The following is a 19156-nucleotide window of genomic DNA, read 5'->3' on the forward strand; positions in this document are numbered from 1 at the left end:
GAAAAACAGTATGGAGTTTCTTGGAAAAATTAATAGTAGAATTACCATATGAGCCAGCAATTCCACATCTGGGTATTTATCCAAAAGAATTTAAATCAGGATCTTGAAGAGATATTTGCACTCCCATGGTCACTGAATCATTATTCACAACAGCCTAGAGGTGGAAACAACCTAAATGCCCACTGAAAGATAAATTGCTAAACAAAGTGTGGTATATACAGACAGTGGAAATTGAATATTATTTAGCCTTAAAAAGGAAAGGAAATATTGTCATAAGCTACAACATGGATGAACTTTGAGAACATTGGGCCAAGTGAAATAAGCTAGTCACAAAAGACAAATACTGCATGATTCCACTTATATGAGGTATCGAAAGTAGTCAAATTCATAGAAGTAGAAAGTAGAATGGTGATTGCTAGGGGCTGGGGAGAGGTGTTGCTGTTCAACAGGTGTTGCTGTTCAATAGGTATAAAGTTTCAGTCATGCAAAATGAAAATGTTCTGGAGATTCACACAGTACATTGTACAACATAGTGCAAATAGTTAACAATACCATAATGTAGACTTAAAAGTTTGTTAACAGGGTAGATTTCATGTTATGTGTTTTTTACCACAATAAAAAAAATCTTATATTTTATTAGAGCAAGGATTCTGAAGCTATGGTCTATAACCCTCAGCCCAAATTGAATATAACATTGCATGATGATGTGTAGCTCTCTAGGGGGGAATGCATAGATTTCACTAGAACCTCAAAAGAGTCCTTAATTCAGAAAGGTTCTAGAGGCACGGCTCTGAGGAAAATTGTACTCAAATTTGAGTTTACAAAAGTAGAGCTAAGGAAGTTAAAAAAAAAAGTTCAGGGAACGACTGGTATTTTAGTCTTCTTCCTTCCAAAAAGATAAACTGGTCAATAGATTTTCAATGAAGAAAAGACTCGTGAGGATTTTTTCAATGAGGTGGAAATAAACAGCCTGTTTTTAATTTCTCTCCCTGTTTCTGCAGATTGGCCTTTGTCCACCTCCTCTGTCTGCTCCTTTTTAGATCCTTTGTGATCCTTCTTGACTTTTAAATATTAGCATAATCCAAGATTCCATCTAAAACCCCCTTTTCTTATCATTGTGGTACTCCTGGGTGAGATTATCCACTCCAAAGGCTTCAACTATAATCCAAATGTGTATTATCAACCACCACCCTTCTCTTGATATGCAGTTTCCTATTTTTACCTGCTTACTGGACTTTCCACCTTTACTCTCACAGGCAATGTAACATACTTTAGAGTGCATTCATTATCTGTCCCTTAGCCACACAACGTGCGCACACCCACACACAGAAATACATCCTTGGATTTTTCTCCATTGTATTATTTTCACTTGGTTCATCTCCATCCATCAAGCCTTTGTTTTCACATATGCTCTATTTTTTGAGAGAGAGAGAGAGAGTGAGAGAGAGCACGCACTCATGCATGAGCAGGGGAGGGGAGCAGGGGAGGGGAGAGAGAGAGAGAGAGAGAGAGAGAGAGAGAGAGAGAGAGAGAGAGAATCCTAAGCAGTCTCCTCGCTGAACAAGGAAGCCTACACAGGGATTGATCCCACAACCCTGGGATATGACCTGAGCCGGAATCAAGAGCTGGAGACTTAACCCACTGAGCCACCCAGGTGCCCCCACACACGCTCTTTTTAGCCACCTGCCAGGAAGTAGTTAACATAACTTGCAAACTGTAGAGAAACTTAAGAAATCAAGTAGCTCGAACCCTTCAGTTTACAGAGAGGGGGTGTGATCTTTTTTTAACATCACATGGCAATTTAACAGTAGAACAAGCTGAGAATCCAGGCATCTCAAGTTCTACCCAATACCCTTTCCACTACATAATCATGCTCCCACTAACTGGAAGGAAGAATAAGATCCCTGCTACTAGCAGTGATTTTTACCAGTAAAGAAGGCAACATTATCCAGCCATCTGATGTTCAAAATGTCTACTTATGTGTTCTTTGCATCAGGGACAAGGTAATTTAGGCTCTTCTGTTGTAATGATAAAAAGGATAAACTAAAGAGTGCAGGAGGACATAGTGTGTAATAAGTCTTGGTATAAAAATAGATTGGTTAAAGTCTAGCTCAACATTTTTTTTCATAATCATGTTATGAGGATTTTTACTCTTTACTTACCAAAGTGTTTTTATATGTATTATTTCATTTTAGTCTTCAACAGGCCTGGGAGGTTATGTAGGTCAGGGTTTTTACTAGCTGAAGTTTAAAGATGAAGAAAATGAGACTAATAACAGTTCAGTGATTTTCCCAAGGTCACTGATCTAATTAGTGCCAAGGCCAAGGCTCACATGTGTGTCTCCTATTTCCAAACTTCTTCCTCTAGTCTAGACACATAATTCTAGTAGACTTTGAGTGATGACTACACATTCTGTGAACTGAACTTTACAGATTTCAATGTGCTGAGACTGAAACATGCTGAGTTCTAGCAAGGAACAACCATGAAGATAGGAGTCTTATCCTGCAAAGAGAAAAGTTCAGTTTAAAGGTGAGACCAAGCAAATGCATGTCATAGGTTGACACACAATTAAGAATCAAGATATAGAGATGCCATTTTTCTCAAACTTTCTACTTTCTAGGAGGGGAAATGCAAACCAATGAACATGATCAAAATGGTTCCTGTGGGTCTAGAAGTCTAAAAGATTGAAGGTGGTTTCCTACGTGAATCATCTCTAAAGACTTTAAAAAGGAAGGCTATCACTGTCATTCAACATAGTATTGGAAGTCTTAGCATCTGCAAACAGACAACACAAAGAAATAAAAGGCATACAAATCAGCCAGGAGGAGGTCAAACTTTCACTCTTCGCAGATGACATGATACTCTATATGGAAAACCCAAAAAATTCCACCAAAAAACTGCTAGAACTGATTCATGAATTCAGCAAAGTTTCAGGATATAAAATCAATGCACAGAAATGGGTTGCATTCCTATACACCAACAATGAAGCGACAGAAAGAGAAATCAAGGAATCGATCCCATTTACAGCTGCACCAAAAACCATAAAATACCTAGGAATAAATATAACCCAAGAGGTGAAAAATCTATACACCGAAAACTATAGAAAGCTTATGAAAGAAATTGAAGAAGACACACACAAAAAAATTAGAGAAGAGATTCCATGCTCCTGGATAGGAAGAACAAATATTGTTAAACTGTCAATACTACCCAAAGCAATCTACATATTCAATGCAATCCCCATCAAAGTAACACCAGCATTCTTCACAGAGCTAGAACAAATAATCCTAAAATTTGTGTGGAACCAGAAAAGACCCCCAATAGCCAAAGCAATCATGAAAAAGAAAACCAAAGCAGGAGGCATCACAATCCCAGACTTCAAGCTATACTACAAAGCTGTAATCATCAAGACAGTATGGTACTGGCACAAGAACAGACACTCAGATCAATGGAACAGAATAGAGAACCAAGAAATGGACCCACAAACATATGGCCAACTAATCTTTGACAAAGCAGGAAACAATATCCAATGGAATAAAGACAGTCTCTTCAGCAAGTGGTGCTGGGAAAACTGGACAGCGACATGCAGAAGAATGAACCTGGACCACTTTCTTACACCATACCCAAAAATAAACTCAAAATGGATGAAAGACCTCAATGTAAGACAGGAAGCCATCAAAATCCTCGAGGAGAAAACAGGCAAAAACCTCTTTGATCTTGGCCACAGCAACTTCTTACTCAACATGTCTCTGGAGGCAAGGGAAACAAAAGCAAAAATGAACTACTGGGACCTCACCAAAATAAAAAGCTTCTGCACAGGGAAGGAAACAATCAGCAAAACTAAAAGGCAACCGACAGAATGGGAGAAGATATTTGCAAATGACATGTCAGATAAAGGGTTAGTATCCAAAATCTACAAAGAACTTATCAAACACCCAAAAAACAAATAATCCACTGAAGAAATGGGCAAAAGACATGAATAGACACTTCTCCAAAGAAGACATCCAGATGGCCAACCGATACATGAAAAAATGCTCAACATCACTCATCATCAGGGAAATACAAATCAAAACCACAATGAGATACCACCTTACACCTGTCAGAATGGCTAACATTAACAACTCAGGAAATAGATGTTGGTGAGGATGCGGAGAAAGAGGATCTCTTTTGCATTGTTGGTGGGAATGCAAGCTGGTGCAGCCACTTTGGAAAACAGTATGGAGGTTCCTCAAAAAACCAAAAATAGAACTACCCTAGACCCAGCAATTGCACTACTAGGCATTTATCCAAGGGATACAGGTGTGCTGTTTTGAAGGGACACATGCACCCCCATGTTTATAGCAGCACTATCAACAATAGCCAAAGTATGGAAAGAGCCCAAATGTTCCTCGATGAATGGATAAAGAAGATGTGGTATACACACACACACACACACACACACACACACACACACACACACAATGGAGTATTACTCGGCAATCAAAAAGAATGAAATCTTTCCATTTGCAACTACGTGGATGGAACAGGAGGATATTATGCTAAGTGAAATTAGTCTGTCAGAGAAAGACAAAAATCATATGACTTCACTCATATGAGGACTTTAAGAGACAAAACAGATGAACATAAGGGAAGGGAAACAAAAATAATATAAAAACAGGGACGGGGACAAAACAGAAGAGACTCATAAATATAGAAAGCAAACTGAGGGTTGCTGGAGGGGTTGTGGGAGGGGGGATGGGCTAAATTGGTAAGGGGAATTAAGGAATCTACTCCTGAAATCATTGCTTCACTATTTGCTAATTTGGATATAAATTTTAAAAAATAAAAAATGAAGTTAAAAAAATAAAAAAAAATGAAAAGGAAGGCTATCAACACCGAAATTGCAGTTTTATTAAAGAAAAGTCTGGTCAGCATCATATAATGCAGGAGTTTAGAAGGCTCAGAAGAAAGGATTGGGGGGAAGGAGGGGGGCCTGTGAGAGAAATTTCAGTGGCCTGTTGGGCTACACAGCAGGCATGGGGGAGAGTCAGTGACAAGTGAGGGAATGGAAGTAGAGAGTGGAAACCTTGTCTGCATAAAGCTGACTGTGGAAGGCTGGGTGCCACAGTGTGTTTCTTGGAGATTTGGAACAACTTGCACAGGAAGAGGGCAAGAGACTGAACAGGCAAGAGGGAGTGGGAAGGTCCCCTTGAGTCACAACTGACTTGTTAAAACTTTCCCTCCTAGTGTGAGGTCCTTTAAAAACTCACTGCCTGCATGTGGCTCTAGAGTGAATACCTCAGAGAGGGTAGGCAACTTGTCTAGGTCAAGACTATAAAATCAGCATAATATTTAATAACAGATTCGCTTTTTGAGACTATTACTGGGCGTTTGCTTGTGTGTGTGTGTGTGTGTGTGTGTGTGTGTGTGTGTGTGTGTGTGTTTGGTCTGTTCTAAAAGCCCAGCTTAGAAACTACAGCCTCAAGTATGGATAGATGAGCAGAAATATTCTGGACCCTGTCTAAAAGCTGATTCTTCCAAAAGGCACATTGTTAATTGGGCAGCTTATCAACGGATGCTCTTTCCTGTAGGTTTGTTTAGGAGTGGAAACAATAGTACTAGTCTGCTAGCAGTTTAGTGATTCCTGGCTTGGTCATCTCAGTGGGAGCAAGTGCATGGCCGTGCCAGGAACTCCAGATGACTGCAACACACACAAGCACAGTGCTACCCATAGACGCCAGCGCTGAGCCAGGGTGCGGCTAAGCCCGGGCAGGGGGCATCCTCAAAGTGCTTCTTTATTTAAACTATGCTCCGGGGCAATGTTTCAAAATGACCCCACACACCTAGTGCATACACACACAGCAGCCTACACACACAGTCCCACTGTGTTCGCTGGCCTGCTTGCTTTACTTTCCACCCCTCTAGGCAAGGTCCACAAATGAGCAGCCTTGTAACCCTCCCAGGACCCGGTTTGGGGACCCTCAGAAGAAAAAGGCAGTCAGAGAAACATGAACGCACTAATCGGGAAGCCAGAGTTTCAGCCCACTGGGCCACACGGGCTATCCACACTAACGACTTTCACCTCCTCTAGCTTTGGCTGGCCCGAGGGGCGGGGAACCCGGCCATAAGGAGGAGGACCAAAGGGGGGGGGGGGAGCTTGAATGAAACAATGTAACAATTGATGTAAGGCCTCGCCTGGCTCCCGCTCCCCAGCGATCCTATAGGCGAGGTCCCACAGACTGCCCCTCCCCATTGCTCCGTTTTCTTGTCCATTACGCGCTATCCCTCCGCCTCTCCTTCTTTCTTTTCTTTTCTTTTTTTTTCCCCTTCTCCTTCCCCCCTCCCCCTTTCTCCAGCTCTGTGTCATTTCCTCCTCGAGCTAGGCTCGCCCGCTGCCCGAGCTTCTCGGGCCGGGAGAGTAGGCGGAGCAGGGCGGTGCGGGGTGGCGTAGCACTGGAGGGTGATGGTGGCGGAGCTGCTGGGGGCGGAGGCAACGTAGCCCCCGAGGAAAAGGAGCTCTGCGTCGCCTGAGAAGAGCGGAGGATGGAGAGCCGGCCTGGGTCCTTCCAGTACGTCCCCGTGCAGCTGCAAGGGGGGGCGCCCTGGGGCTTCACCCTGAAGGGGGGTCTGGAACACTGCGAACCGCTCACAGTGTCTAAGGTAAGACCTGGCGCCTGTGTCCCAGCAGTGCCCAACTTTGAATGGGCAAGCGGGTGCGCAGGCTGCCGTGGGACGCGGCCCTCAGACCAACTCTGAAACTTGGTCGGAGCTGGGCGTGAAAGCCCTCCTGTGGAGCATTTAGCTGCCCGCAGGAGTCTTGCCACCAAGGCCAGTCAGACACCCTTGACGGGTGGCTGGAGCACTAGACGGGAGCACGCCTGGCCCTGGGGCGAGAGCCCCGTGCGCGCACACTCGGGAGGCTCTGGGGACAGTTTTTGCTCCCCCACGTCGGGGCGGCTGCTCCCCTCAGTTTGAGCTGGAGGAAGTGGTGGCTGTTGGAGGTTTCTCCTTGGAAGTTCCCGCGCCCCTGCGGGACAGGCAGCGCCGCTTGGCAGCTCTCTCGGAAGCGGGGTCGTCCCACCAGGGCAGGTTGCAGGTCAAGGGTCTGGTGTGGGAACGGAGATGGGGCATTGGTGGCTTTCGTCGGACTCACTTCCCACGGCCGGAGGCGCGCACATCCATTCAGCTGGCGAGGCGTTGCTCCTGCGGCTTCGGCCCAGCCTTTCCCTCCCTCCGGAGTCCTGCCCCAGCGCCGGCGAGACTTCCTGCACGTTGAGAAGTGTGGAGGAAACTTTTGCGCCATGGAGCGCAGCTGTGCTGGAGCTGCCGCCGCCGCCGCCGCCAGGGTTTGTTTGTTTTTTAGGAGGCTATGATCCGCTGGAAGCCAAGTTGCAGCCAAGGGCAGGGGAGAGGGGCTCTCCTGAGTGCTCCAGAACTCCACAGACGAGCCATCGTCAGCAGGGGTGAGGGAGTGTGGGGGCTGCGGGGACCGTTCCTGGGAAGAGAGATTTGTGGGGCCACTCACCTTGTGGCCCCAGATTGCCAAGTGAACGGACTTCACGAACTTTATCCCATTTTTTTTGTTGTTGTTTTGTTTCTCGTAAACGTTCGCATCTTGAGAAACTCTTCCCCTGCCAGCCCACGCAGATTGCAGTTGGGGTTGTGGGTGTGGGTTTGGGCTGGAGATAGAAAGGTGTGGCTTCTCAGCAGGGCACAAATGTCACTAAGTTTTGGCTTTGTAAGGGGAGGTCACGTCTCAGCAAGGGGTGGCTAGTGTTCTGCCACGCCCCCCCCCTCCCCAGGAACCAGTGCTGCTTTTCCCCTCGCATTGGACCTGCTGGTCAGCTTGTAGTGTAGAGGTCCTTCAGGCCTTGGGGCCCATATCGTCACCCAGCTCTCTCTTCCCCATACTAGCCATGTATTTCTAACCAGCCTGAGATGCCTTTGTCACCGACTGCACCTCCCCCTCTTAAGGTACTCTCCCTCCAATATTTTCTGAGGGAGTAATAAGCTTTCTTTGAAAAAAAAAAAAACAACAAAACAAAATGAAACAACACTCTCAAACAACCGTTTTGGGGAGGGGAATCCTGACCTTCAGGAATTTCTTCTAATCAGACTCCTGTCTTCCCCTTTTCCACCAAGGTCCGAATTGGCTATACAGCCCTCCAGGGTCTGGCAGTTCCTCCCTTTCTTTTTCTCCTTATACCACCCACAGAATTTCCACAGTCTGCCTAAACAGCCTATCTTGGAGAGATCATGTTTTCACCTCTGCCCAGGGCTGACCCATCCTGAGAAGTGCCCCAGAGAGTGCTTATTGCTGTGGCCCTCCCTGGATTGTTTTCTGTGCCAGTGCTGAGCATAGCAGGGGGTGTTACTAAGTATGGGGCAGCCAGCAATTTGTGGTCTGGCTGGGGGATTATTTGAGGGTAGATGAGGGTTTCCTTGGCCAAGCGGTTGAGGAAGTGACTCGTGTGTTGAGAGGCAGGGTGCCTTTTAATGATTCCCTTTCCACTGAATGTACAGTTGACCCCTATTATATGAAAGCTCATTATTACACACATTTGGGTATGCAGGGGGTAGAATCATTTCTCCCATCCCTCCCACATAGCCTGGCACCTTACAGTAAAAGTATGGTATTTAAGTTCAATGGTATTTTTTTTTCTTACCAAGACACTCTGTGGCATAGTTCATTAGTCCCCTTTTCATTTTTCTAACTTATTTTTGTTTCCCCTTATGCTTCAGAACAATACAGCTTTCTTCTTGAAAGTAGCCTAAGCCTGCACACACTGGTGTGGATGAGAGGGAAGGTAGTAGAAAGAATTGTATTGGCAGATTGAAAACTTGGGTTCTAATCCTTATTCTCCTGCTTATTTGCTTTGGGGTCCTGAGTTCATCACTTCCCCCCCCCCCCCCCCGCCACGCTGGGCTTAGGTGTCCGCATGTCTATAACAAAGTTCAAGTTGGGGGGGGGGTCTTTAAATAAGACTATGACAATCTGGTAGGCAACCCTTTCTGCTAGCTTTGGCCCTTTTCTCAAGGGTTGTGGACTGAAGAAGAGGCTTTGTTCCATTTGCATACAGTGTTACTGTTTATACTGTGTTTCAATATCCCTTGTTTCATTAGCCTCTTCCCGCCACCCCCTGAGGCAGTCAAGGGAAGGTTGTGGAGAAACTGATGGAAAAACTGAGGCTGTGATTCACTGAATGGCTTGCCTAGGTCTGCCATACAGTGAGTCAGTGGTAGGCTCTAAGTCTATCATATTTTCTACTACTTGGAGAGTTTCTTGTTTCTTCTGGTAGTATAGCAGTTTGTGAAGGGGCATGGGGCAGTACAATTCAGGGACGTACCTAGTCTTGACAGCTTCCCCAGTGACTCTTTCTGTGCCAGCCTGTGGCTCCATAGTAGGTGAGGACCAGATTGCAGACACTCCCTGCTGAAGTCTGGGCTCAGGAAGTAGGAGAGGATGGTTTTAGTGCCTCCAAATCACTGTGATCATTTCAGGTCAGGCAGAGAGAGGGGTAAGGTCCAAGACCCATGATGAGAAATGCTGGAGAACCTCCTTTTATGTCATGGGGAAAAAAATGGATCTGGTGTGGCGTACATGCTTGGAGATAGCTTGTGGAGACATCTAGGGAGTGGTGGGATTTGAGAAAGGGTGATTAGTGGGAAAAGATCACACTGAGTGTGAAAGTCTATCTCATATTTGTCATGATCAGGTTGGAAAATGGTCAATTCCTACTGACTGTTGTGATTTTCTTGAATATGGGAATTCAACTGCCCAAGTTTTAGGAGATTGGTGTAGTCTTCTGACAATCAAGTGAGAAAAAAAGAAGAAATGTTAAAAACAAAACAAAACACGTTTTATTGATTATCCCAAGTGTTAAGGGATGGTTTATGACTTCACCATACATTGTGATGTTTCCAAAGAAACATAACCCACAAGGGCCTTAGGCCCATGACCTTGGTGTTATTAATTCCTTTGGTTAGCATCTTCTACTACCTCCTTGGCCCAGGAGGCCTGTTTGGATAAAGTGGAAATTCTCTTCTAATCATATTTATCTGTTTTGCTATTTGGGGTCCCATCTACAGTATAAACAGCCATCCATGAAGTTGGCTCCCTGCACTGGAAAAGATCTTCTTTGGGGATGGGTGACCCTTCCAAGGTTCTGGCAGCAGTAATTCTGCATCAAACAGGACCTCTCAGAGGCCTCAGAAATTCAATTGTATCCTCCTGTGGGGTGTGTATGCGTGTGTGTGTAGGAGAGAGACAGACAGACAGACAGATAGACAGACAGATGGACAGACGGACAGAGAGAGAGAGAGAGAGAGAGAGAGAGAGAGAGTTACTGAGCTGTAACTTGAGGTTCCTATACTGATTCTGAGTTCTTGCAAATGTGCCCTGAGGTGAGTGAAAGGTGAAGAAAAGGAGTGGAGACCAGTGGGGATGCAGGAGAAGGAGGAAATTTGGGGAGGAGAAGACAGACTCCTCCTACATATTTGCCATGTTCCTGGCCCATTTTTGGTGGCAGTCTCCATCTGGCATGGTGAAGCAAGCGGGGGCTAGTTATCACCGTGGAACAAGGTAGGGTGGGATGGGGGAGTAGCCTGGAGGAGAAGGAAACTTCACTTCCTCCACTTAATGGGTATTGCTATTGCTATATCATTTTACCCTCTGTATACCCAGATGTCTATTTGCTAAATGGGAGTAGGCAGATATCTTTATTATCAAAGATGATGTGAGAATGAATTGGGAAAACTCTAATACTGTTTGCTGTCTTTAGCCTAGAAAGATGGCAGAGCATGCTCTTTAAGTTGTTTTTAACTCCCCCTCACCCATCCCCACTGTGACCTTATTACTAGGAGAAGCACACAAAGAGGTGGTTGAGATTTCAAGAGGACGTGGGTAAAGTAAAATGGAGGCTTTCGTGTGACTGGCAGTAAATTTGGCTGTGAGTTTGAGTTCTTGCTGGCTGCAAAGATAGTGTTCTATGAGAACCATTAGTTACAGTGAAACCTTCCTGGGCCCACCCCAGACCAAGGCTTGGCATTCACAGAGGGACCTTCAAGGGGTGTGCTTCTTGGGAGCTTAGTCCAGTCTGGGTACTTACATGAATACCCTCCTCATCTGCCTCTAGAATCAGCAAACACATCTAGGGCCTCAGTTCCCCAACTGCTACCCTCTCCCAGAAAGTAGAAGGCATTTAGACACATGGAATGGGAATCCATCCAGAGAGATACAAAGAAGGTTGGATGGAGGTAGGGCAGGAAGAGTGGGTAATGGGTGGTGTGTCTGGAAATCCTTGGCTGAGCTTTGAGTACACACTATTTTGGGGCCTGCTAGGCTGTCATAATACACCTGGTACCCTATTGAGATCCATACATGTGCTTCTTAAAGTGAAACAGGTCAAGCCTGTTAGAGGATTTTCCCCCTCCAAAACCTCAGACAAAGAAAATAATTCAATTCCATCTGGAAGACACTTGAGCATTGTCCCTTTAAAAAAAAAAAATTAAAATGATTTCCCCTCTTGCTTTTCCCAACCCTCTCCCAGGATTTTTTTTTTAAAGAGGAAAGAGACTCAGGCTTGACATTGGTGTTTATGGAGCGATTATCTGGAGAGAACACCACAGTTTTTATAGTTAAGCTTCTTCAGAACCAGGAGGGCAAAAGGATGCTGACCCGTCTGAGGAGAGTTCATCACTACCCCACCCCCATCAAGCACCAAAGGACAGACTTGACTCAGGGCTGCTAACCGAATGCTGTTGTTGGAGGAGGCCTAGAATCATCACAGACTCTCAGAGCCAAGAGGGCCTTTTGGAAGTCACCTGGTCTTAATCTTAACCAGTCCATTAGTCTTCTGTGTATTTTATTATTTTTTTTTTAATTTTTTAAACGTTTTATTTATATTTGAGAGAGACAGAGCTTGAGTGGGGAAGGGGCAGAGAGAGATGGAGGCAGAATTGAAAGCAGGCTCCAGGCTCCGAGCTGTCAGCACAGAGCCCGATGCAGGGCTTGAACTCATGAACCGTGAGATCATGACCTGAGCTGAAGTCGGACGCTTAACCGACTGAGCCACCCAGGCGCCCCGTATTAGCCTTCTATGTAGTAGCTCTAAGCTTGTTCTCCTGTGCTTATGCTGGGAGTTCACTGCCTTCTTAGCCAATCCATTTCCTGGTTGGAAAGTTTTGACCATAGACAACTTTTTCATATATTGAGCTGCAGTCATTATCCCTCTAGCTTCCATCCACGGGTCCTAGCCCTACCTTCTGGGACCACACAAAACAAGAATGCTTTCTCTTTGTCTCAGGACAGTCTTTAGGAGGTGCAAAGACACAGACCATGTCTCCTTGTCTCACTTTTCTAGTCTAAAGAACCCCAGCAACTTCAGCTATTCCTTATGGCATCTGAGATCCAGCCTTCTCTCCTGCTTCCTCCTCCTACTCTGGATGTAGCCTGTCCATGTTTCTCTTGAATTATGGACCCTGCAGCCAAATACAATAGCTGAGGAGAATCTGACCAGAAGGATGATTCTTAAAAAAAAATACAGCTGAAGACCACTCTGGCTCTTTCTGGTGTCCTTGCCTACAAAAGCCCGATGTCAAGCAAGACCTTTTATTGGAAGTCCATGTGCTGCTGTGAAGCCATACCTGCCCAAGGTGTCTACATAGGCATCTGAGATAGCCACATAATAGATTTGGGAGGAACACATTTCATCTCTTATTGTTTAGTTAGAATTGCTCCAGCCCCATGCCTAGCTCAGGCTAGTGTTAAGAAAAGTGTTCTAAGGGAGATGAGAGAGAAGATATAAGCCCTGACCTCAATGAGCATATATGTTTATACAAAAAGGCACAGAGAAGGAAGGTGTATATTAGAAGAAGGAAGCAGCATTTAATGAATAGGGTCAAAACCAGAGCTTCAGAATGTCAGATTTATTTTATTTTATTTTATTTTATTTTATTTTATTTTATTTTATTTTATTTTATTTTATTTTATTTTACTTTATTTTATTTTATTATCAACTTTTGGCTTGGAATTTGTAAGAGTAGCCTCTCTGAACGGAATGTTCCCTTTCTGAGAAAAACAGGTGTCTCCAAGATTGAAGATGCTGACCATATGTGACATACAGTCTCCAAGTTGCAGAGCCCCTATATAGGATTTTAGACACAGCAGTTCCCATCCCAAACCCCTGTCAGATATTTATCTCCCTGCATATTGCCACTGGCCCAGACTGCAAAAGCTCCTGCTGTTGCTGTCATCCCTGGGTTCTGAGGTCTTCTGTCTATACCTTGAATACCCATAAGGGTCACTTCTGCTGAAGGCCTTGCACCCATGGCCTTATCTCCTCATACCCTTCACATCTACCAGTTTGCCACCTGAGTTGGGCAAATATTTTTTCTTGCTACTAAAGCCCTGATCAGGGAGTGTATTGGATGGAGCTTAATCCTCATTATTATTGAAGGATGAGAAACCTGGAGGAGGCACCATTGAAGAGTAGGAAACATGTCTTTCTGACACAGTGTTATTGATAGTGCCTAGGTTCACAACAGTTCTGGGGAGGCCTACTTAATCCATAGTGTAACTGAAGAAATTATAGAACCTACGGACCATTTATAATATTCTGTCTACAGGAAACCATCCAAAGCTCCAAGCTGTTTATTTTCAAAAAGTATTCTTGAGAAAACAGTTTATTCATAAGTTAGGGACAAGTGCTCTAGAATCTCTGTTACAGAGATCTGGGTGGGTTTGGGGTTTCTACTACTACCGGTGCCCAACATGTTCATATTCTTTTATTTATTTATTTATTTATTTATTTATTTATTTATTTATTTAGAGAGTGCAAGTACACAAGCAGAGGAAGGGCAGAAAGAGAGAGAGAGAGAGAGAGAGAGAGAGAGAGAGAGAGAGAGAGAGAGAGAATCCCAAGCAGGCTTCATGTTGTCAGCACAGAGCCCAGCGTGGGGCTCGATCTCATGAACCATCAGATCATTACCTGAGCTGAAATCAAGAGTTGGATGCTTAATCAACTGTACCACACAGGCACCCCCCTGAACATGCTCATCTTCTTGATGCTGGGAACAGATGTATGTCCCCAGTGTATGTATGGTCAAATTTGTCTCTGAAATTGAACTCCAGGTTTACCTGTTACCTTGTAACCAACAACTGATCCTTTTATATTGCTTATGTTGGTACCTAGATCACTTTCACTCAATTTCTGTGAAGCCAGTATTTTGTCTCCTGGTGCTCTCTCTCCTGAAATATCCCCTTCAAACAGACTTCAGTTAAGTCATTAATGAATAGTTTGAGATATTTTTTCCTGCCTAAAGATTGTGTTCCAAGGACTGGGATGGGGTAGAAATTTGTCTCTTTATACCCCTTTGCCACATCCATTGTAAATAGGCCAAGTGGAAAGATTGTCTTGGGCATTAGTTTTGCAAGGGATGATCTGTTCTTCCTCACATAACACTAGCATGTTTACTTGGGCACATAGCCATCCCAGCTGGGCACTAAGGTTGCAAAGATCAAGACGACTTTGTTTCTCAAAGTGACTAACCCCTCCCCTTTGACTTCACATCCACTCTCTCCTCCATCAGTGCAAGTCTATGGCTATGCTGTGTCGCAGAGTGAGCACTGCCTAGTAGCAATAGAAACACATTTTACTGGTATCCAAGCTTCTCTCTTCTTTCATGTCCAATCTTTGCTTCCCAGCCCCCACCCATCAGCACCAGTTGCTCGAGGCCTACCCTTTGGACTGGCTTATTCAAGTGCCATTGCCTCTTTGTTCATTCATTGGCCACTCAGCCCTCTGTCCCAACTTTTTTTTCTTCTTTGGTCACAGAGGGCCCTTCTAGTCTGCTGTACCAACGTTGTTCCTCTTGACTCAGCCATGCTACCAGTGCGAAGCTCACAGAGTAAAGGTTGATAAAGTTTGAAAACACTCAGCAAATTAATAGCTGCACATGGGGGGGGGGATATTGTCTTATATTGTGTCTCTATCCTGTTTCAGTAGAAGACAGGACCTTTGTCACATTACTGATACTCTTTCATCAACTTGCAGAGTAATCTTGGCAAGCTGCTTCACTTCTCTGCACCCTCCTCTTTCTTCTCAGACTCTCCGTGGGGTGAGCTTCTGCTTTATTGAAGGTCTGTTAAGGGCTCCAGGATCCTTGCTTGGTCTGGGCTGTGGAAGTGTGAAGCCTGACTGACATCAGGCAGTTATTACAGGGCATTGCTTTTCTCCATGCTACTACTTCCCATCTTCCCAGAAGTGGCTGTTTCCTGGTATGTTCTCAGGGATGGCATGCAGCATGGTCTGTTAACTTTCACTCAAGTCTTTTAATGTTACATCTGTGAGGAATGCGAGAGGTGGGACTAATTTGACAAGATCAAGGGTTAAGCCCAGTGAGGGACAGACCCTTTGTGGTGTCTCCTTGCCCCCACCCGAATGCCACTCAGCAGATTCCCAGCGGTATGCTCAGCTCTCTTCCTGAGCCTCTGGCAGGGAAGTTTTGAATGGTTCTCCTATACTGCCTTTCATGGTCCATCAGAAATTGATTTTTCTTTTGGGGAAGGGGGTTGGGGGTGATGTGAGGTAGACCTGGGAGTAAAGCTGGTTCAACTAGTTATTCTGGAAAGCGGTTAGAATCTCATGGCTGCAGCCTCATCTTTGCTTATGAGAAGATGACAAGCTAAAGCCTTGTCTTTGTTGAGCTGCCTTGCTGTTTTCCATTTTGTTTTGCATGTGTTTGATGTCAGTAAAAGCTCCTGTGGAAACTTCTGCAGGTAGGCAGCTTTTGATGGCATATTATCTGACGGAGAGGGTGAGTGATGACATCTTGGAGCCTCGGGGGTGAGTAACTAGATCTTGACTCTCATGTTCTTTGAAGGGCTTTGACTGAGAGTTTGGAGCTCTGTGTTAATTTAAAGTTGCAATCAGGGAGTATCAAGACAACAGGCTGAAAAGTGGACTGGGCAAGGACCTGGGTACTCCACGTGTGTCGATGTGCCTCACTGGCTGCAGGCAATGGAGTTTGGAAGGATCTCAGGAACCTCTCACATCCAAAGGGTAGTCAGCGCCTAGACATGGTGGGATACAAGAGGTAACAGACCTGCTATGTGGCAAATACTGCTGCTTCCAGGTGTTTTACATGTATTCTCATTTCATTTTTTACAGTAACTCTTTGAGGTAGATACTGATGTCTCCACTGTAGAGATGAGGGGACTGAAGCTCAGGGAAGTTCAGTAATAGATTCTAAGTCACACAGTAAGTGCAAGAGCTGGCATCAAAATTTACTTCTGTCTGACCCCCAATCCCAGATTCTTTCTACAGTACCATAGGTGAATGAAAGAAAAAGAAAGACAAAAAGAACTGGATAAGAATATGATCCTGGTGGGGGAATGAAATGAGATAGAGAAATAAGATAGAAATGAAAAGAGAAAAATGAGCGGGAGCAGGGGAGAGAGGGAGAGGAAAGGAGGGAGAAAGAAATGAGAGAAATGGAAATTTGTGCAAAAACCAGTAACATTACCTGTATATGCCCCTGAGGGGCCAAGGTCAAAGGAAGGATTTTGTTTCATTTTGTTTTAAATCTCAAATCAGGGTAAGGGGTGCAGGCTCCTATTCAGAAGGCCTGAAGTTTAGTCTGTGCTTTGCTACTCAGTTGTGTGTTCTTAGGCAAGTCATTTCCCTCTCTGTGTCTCAATTTCCTGTTTTGCAAAATGAAAATGATAAAACTCACACTTTTTTCCTAAGAGGAAGGGAGATTGATTTTTATCCTTTATCTCATATAAATACCAGACGTGTATGTGATTTAGGAGAGCAAAAGCATTCCACAGGTGTCTCTTATTAAACAAAAATTCTCTTAAGAGAATTTTGAATTTACAAAATTAATTGTATGAAGTTACGGAATCTTTCAGAAGGTGTGAAGTGGCAAGACACCATTAATGGGATGTCTTCTGTGGCCAGAAGTTGGAAGACCAGACATAATTTCTGGCTAATGTCTGAACAGTCAGCAATTTGAAAGGCTATGCTAAACCTTGTTTGGCCTCTACCTAAGAGCTCTCAACTAAGCCTCCAATCAATCAATCAATCAATCAAACGACCAGTCAACACATATTTGTTGAGTACTTTTAAAATGCCTAACTCTAAACTAGAGAATGCAAGAGATAGCCATCATAGAAGACGTATTCCCTGGAAGTGACAGTTCTGTGAGGAGAGCCACTACTGCAAGCCCAGGAAACAAAAACCTTTAAGTGCTGAAACCATGGTATAGGATCTAAGAGCAACATGTATTCAGTGGAGAGAAATTTCACTGTGGGCTGAGGTGGTTAGGGAGCCTTGTGGAAAAAGGAAGAAGAATTGGAGCTAGGCCATGAGGGATATATAGGACTTAGGTAGGCTGGGGAGGAAGAAAGGCATTAATTCTAGTTAGTATATGCTAGTATATATACTGTGTGTCCTAAAGACAGGAGATTGAGTTGGTTTGCTCACCCTACGGTGAACTAACAGCATGAGCTCCCCAAGGACAGGTTGTGTGTTGTTTGTTCATTCATTCATTCATTCATTCATTCAATTTATTGAATGTTTGTTCTAGGAACTGAACTAGTTTTCCTCTGGCCTATGAAACCAGCACAGAGCTCCATAACTGTCACTTTTATTTGTTTTCTAACAAGTAAAACTTTCATGGTACATTGTCTGAGCCAGACAGTGGTTTTCCAATTGAACAATTAGGAACTCATTATTAACACCATTCTACAGATATGAAAATTGAGGCATAGAGAGGTTAGTTAACTTGCCCAATGTCATACTGCTTGTATGGTTAGATAAATGAGTCAGTGGAGATCTGCTTGAGGGTTGCAGACTACTGGAATATAAAGGTGAATGGATTTGAGCCAGCTATTCTGAAGAACCCAGAAAAGTTGGATGTAGAATAGATTCAGGTTTGAAGTAGGTAACCATTTTGTTGTTTTGGAGGATTAGAGTTAATGTATTCAAGATAAAGCACCTAGCAGAGTATCAGCCACTTAAGTGCTTCCATGAGGAAAGACCTGAGCTGAACAATATGAAGGGGCATTTTTTTTAAGAGAGAGAGAGAGAATGAGAGAGAGAGAGAGGGAGAGAGAGAGAGAAACAGGCAGAGGGAGAGGGACAGAGAGAATCTTAAGCAGTCTCCACACCCAGGGCAGACGGAGCCTGACGCAGGGCTGGATCTCATGACCGACCATGAACCATGTCCTGAGCCAAACAAAATCAAGAGTCAGACACTCAACAGACTGAGCCATCCAGGTGCCCCATGAAAGGTCATTTTAAGGGAATCAGCCATCTTGGCAATGTTCATTAGCAAGTTGACAGAGATTTGTGATAATACACACCATTTGGATCTAAAGAAATGAAGGGGAGGCAGGGGTTAGAGATGAACCCCTTCCAGTATAACTAGAAGGTTCTAAGTGGTGTTAGGGATTGGGAGGCCAATGAGTTTTTGTTCATTTTTGGGTCTTCTGAGACACAGGTCTGTAGGGACTATCTAGTTAAGAAGTTCCATAGACAGTTTGGAGAAAAAAAAAAAAAAGATTTGTTTATTTAAGGCCACTGATAGGTTAAAATAACAAATCATTATTTTAGGACCCTAATGGTTAACAAAGGCAATTTACCAATCTGCTGATATTTTTGGAAATTAGTTAATTACCAGACAATCTCATGCTTCAACAGACGTCACAGGCCTGCATTGTTATTTAATGGGCTTTTCTGGTCATAGCTTTGTCTTGTTGTTTCATTCAATCTGTGGGATGCCTGGTCACCTGAGTTGTTACTGGCTGAAGTTCCTTCTGTTTAACTTAGTACTTTCAAGTGATGGGAAAGTCCACAAATCAAACAAACAAAAAAATAGAAGAAAATGTCAAAATGCCAAACTTCAGACATGGAGCTTGAAATGTTAAAAGGTTTGAGGCTGTTAAAAAGCATCAGTTGACTTGCCAAGATGTTTAAGGATTGTTTTCTCTATATGAAAAACAGAATGTGGAGGCATGGTAAAACAAACCTCAAACCTCTGGAATTTCAAGTCTGTATTGCATTTAAAAATTTATTTTATTTTATTTTATTTTATTTTATTTTATTTTATTTTAAGAGGTGAGGAGGGGCAAAGAGAGCCAGAGAAAGAATCCCAAGCAGGCTCTGCACTGTCAGCA

At 44.0% G+C, this 19156-nt stretch overlaps 1 protein-coding gene across 1 annotated transcript in view; it reads left to right on the forward strand.

Moving 5' to 3' along the window:
• Positions 1 to 6342: 6342 nt before the first annotated feature.
• SHROOM4 (shroom family member 4) overlaps positions 6343 to 19156 on the forward strand; it is a 281480-nt gene continuing 268666 nt past the window's right edge. The window contains exon 1 of the mRNA XM_019417508.2: positions 6343 to 6636. Within this exon, the coding sequence (XP_019273053.2) occupies positions 6520 to 6636 (117 nt within the window). The 5' untranslated portion in view covers positions 6343 to 6519. The remainder of the gene's footprint in view (positions 6637 to 19156) is intronic.

This window comes from Panthera pardus, unplaced genomic scaffold, assembly GCF_024362965.1.
Source record: "Panthera pardus isolate Hobbes unplaced genomic scaffold, ASM2436296v1 HiC_scaffold_27, whole genome shotgun sequence".
NCBI lineage: Eukaryota > Metazoa > Chordata > Mammalia > Carnivora > Felidae > Panthera > Panthera pardus.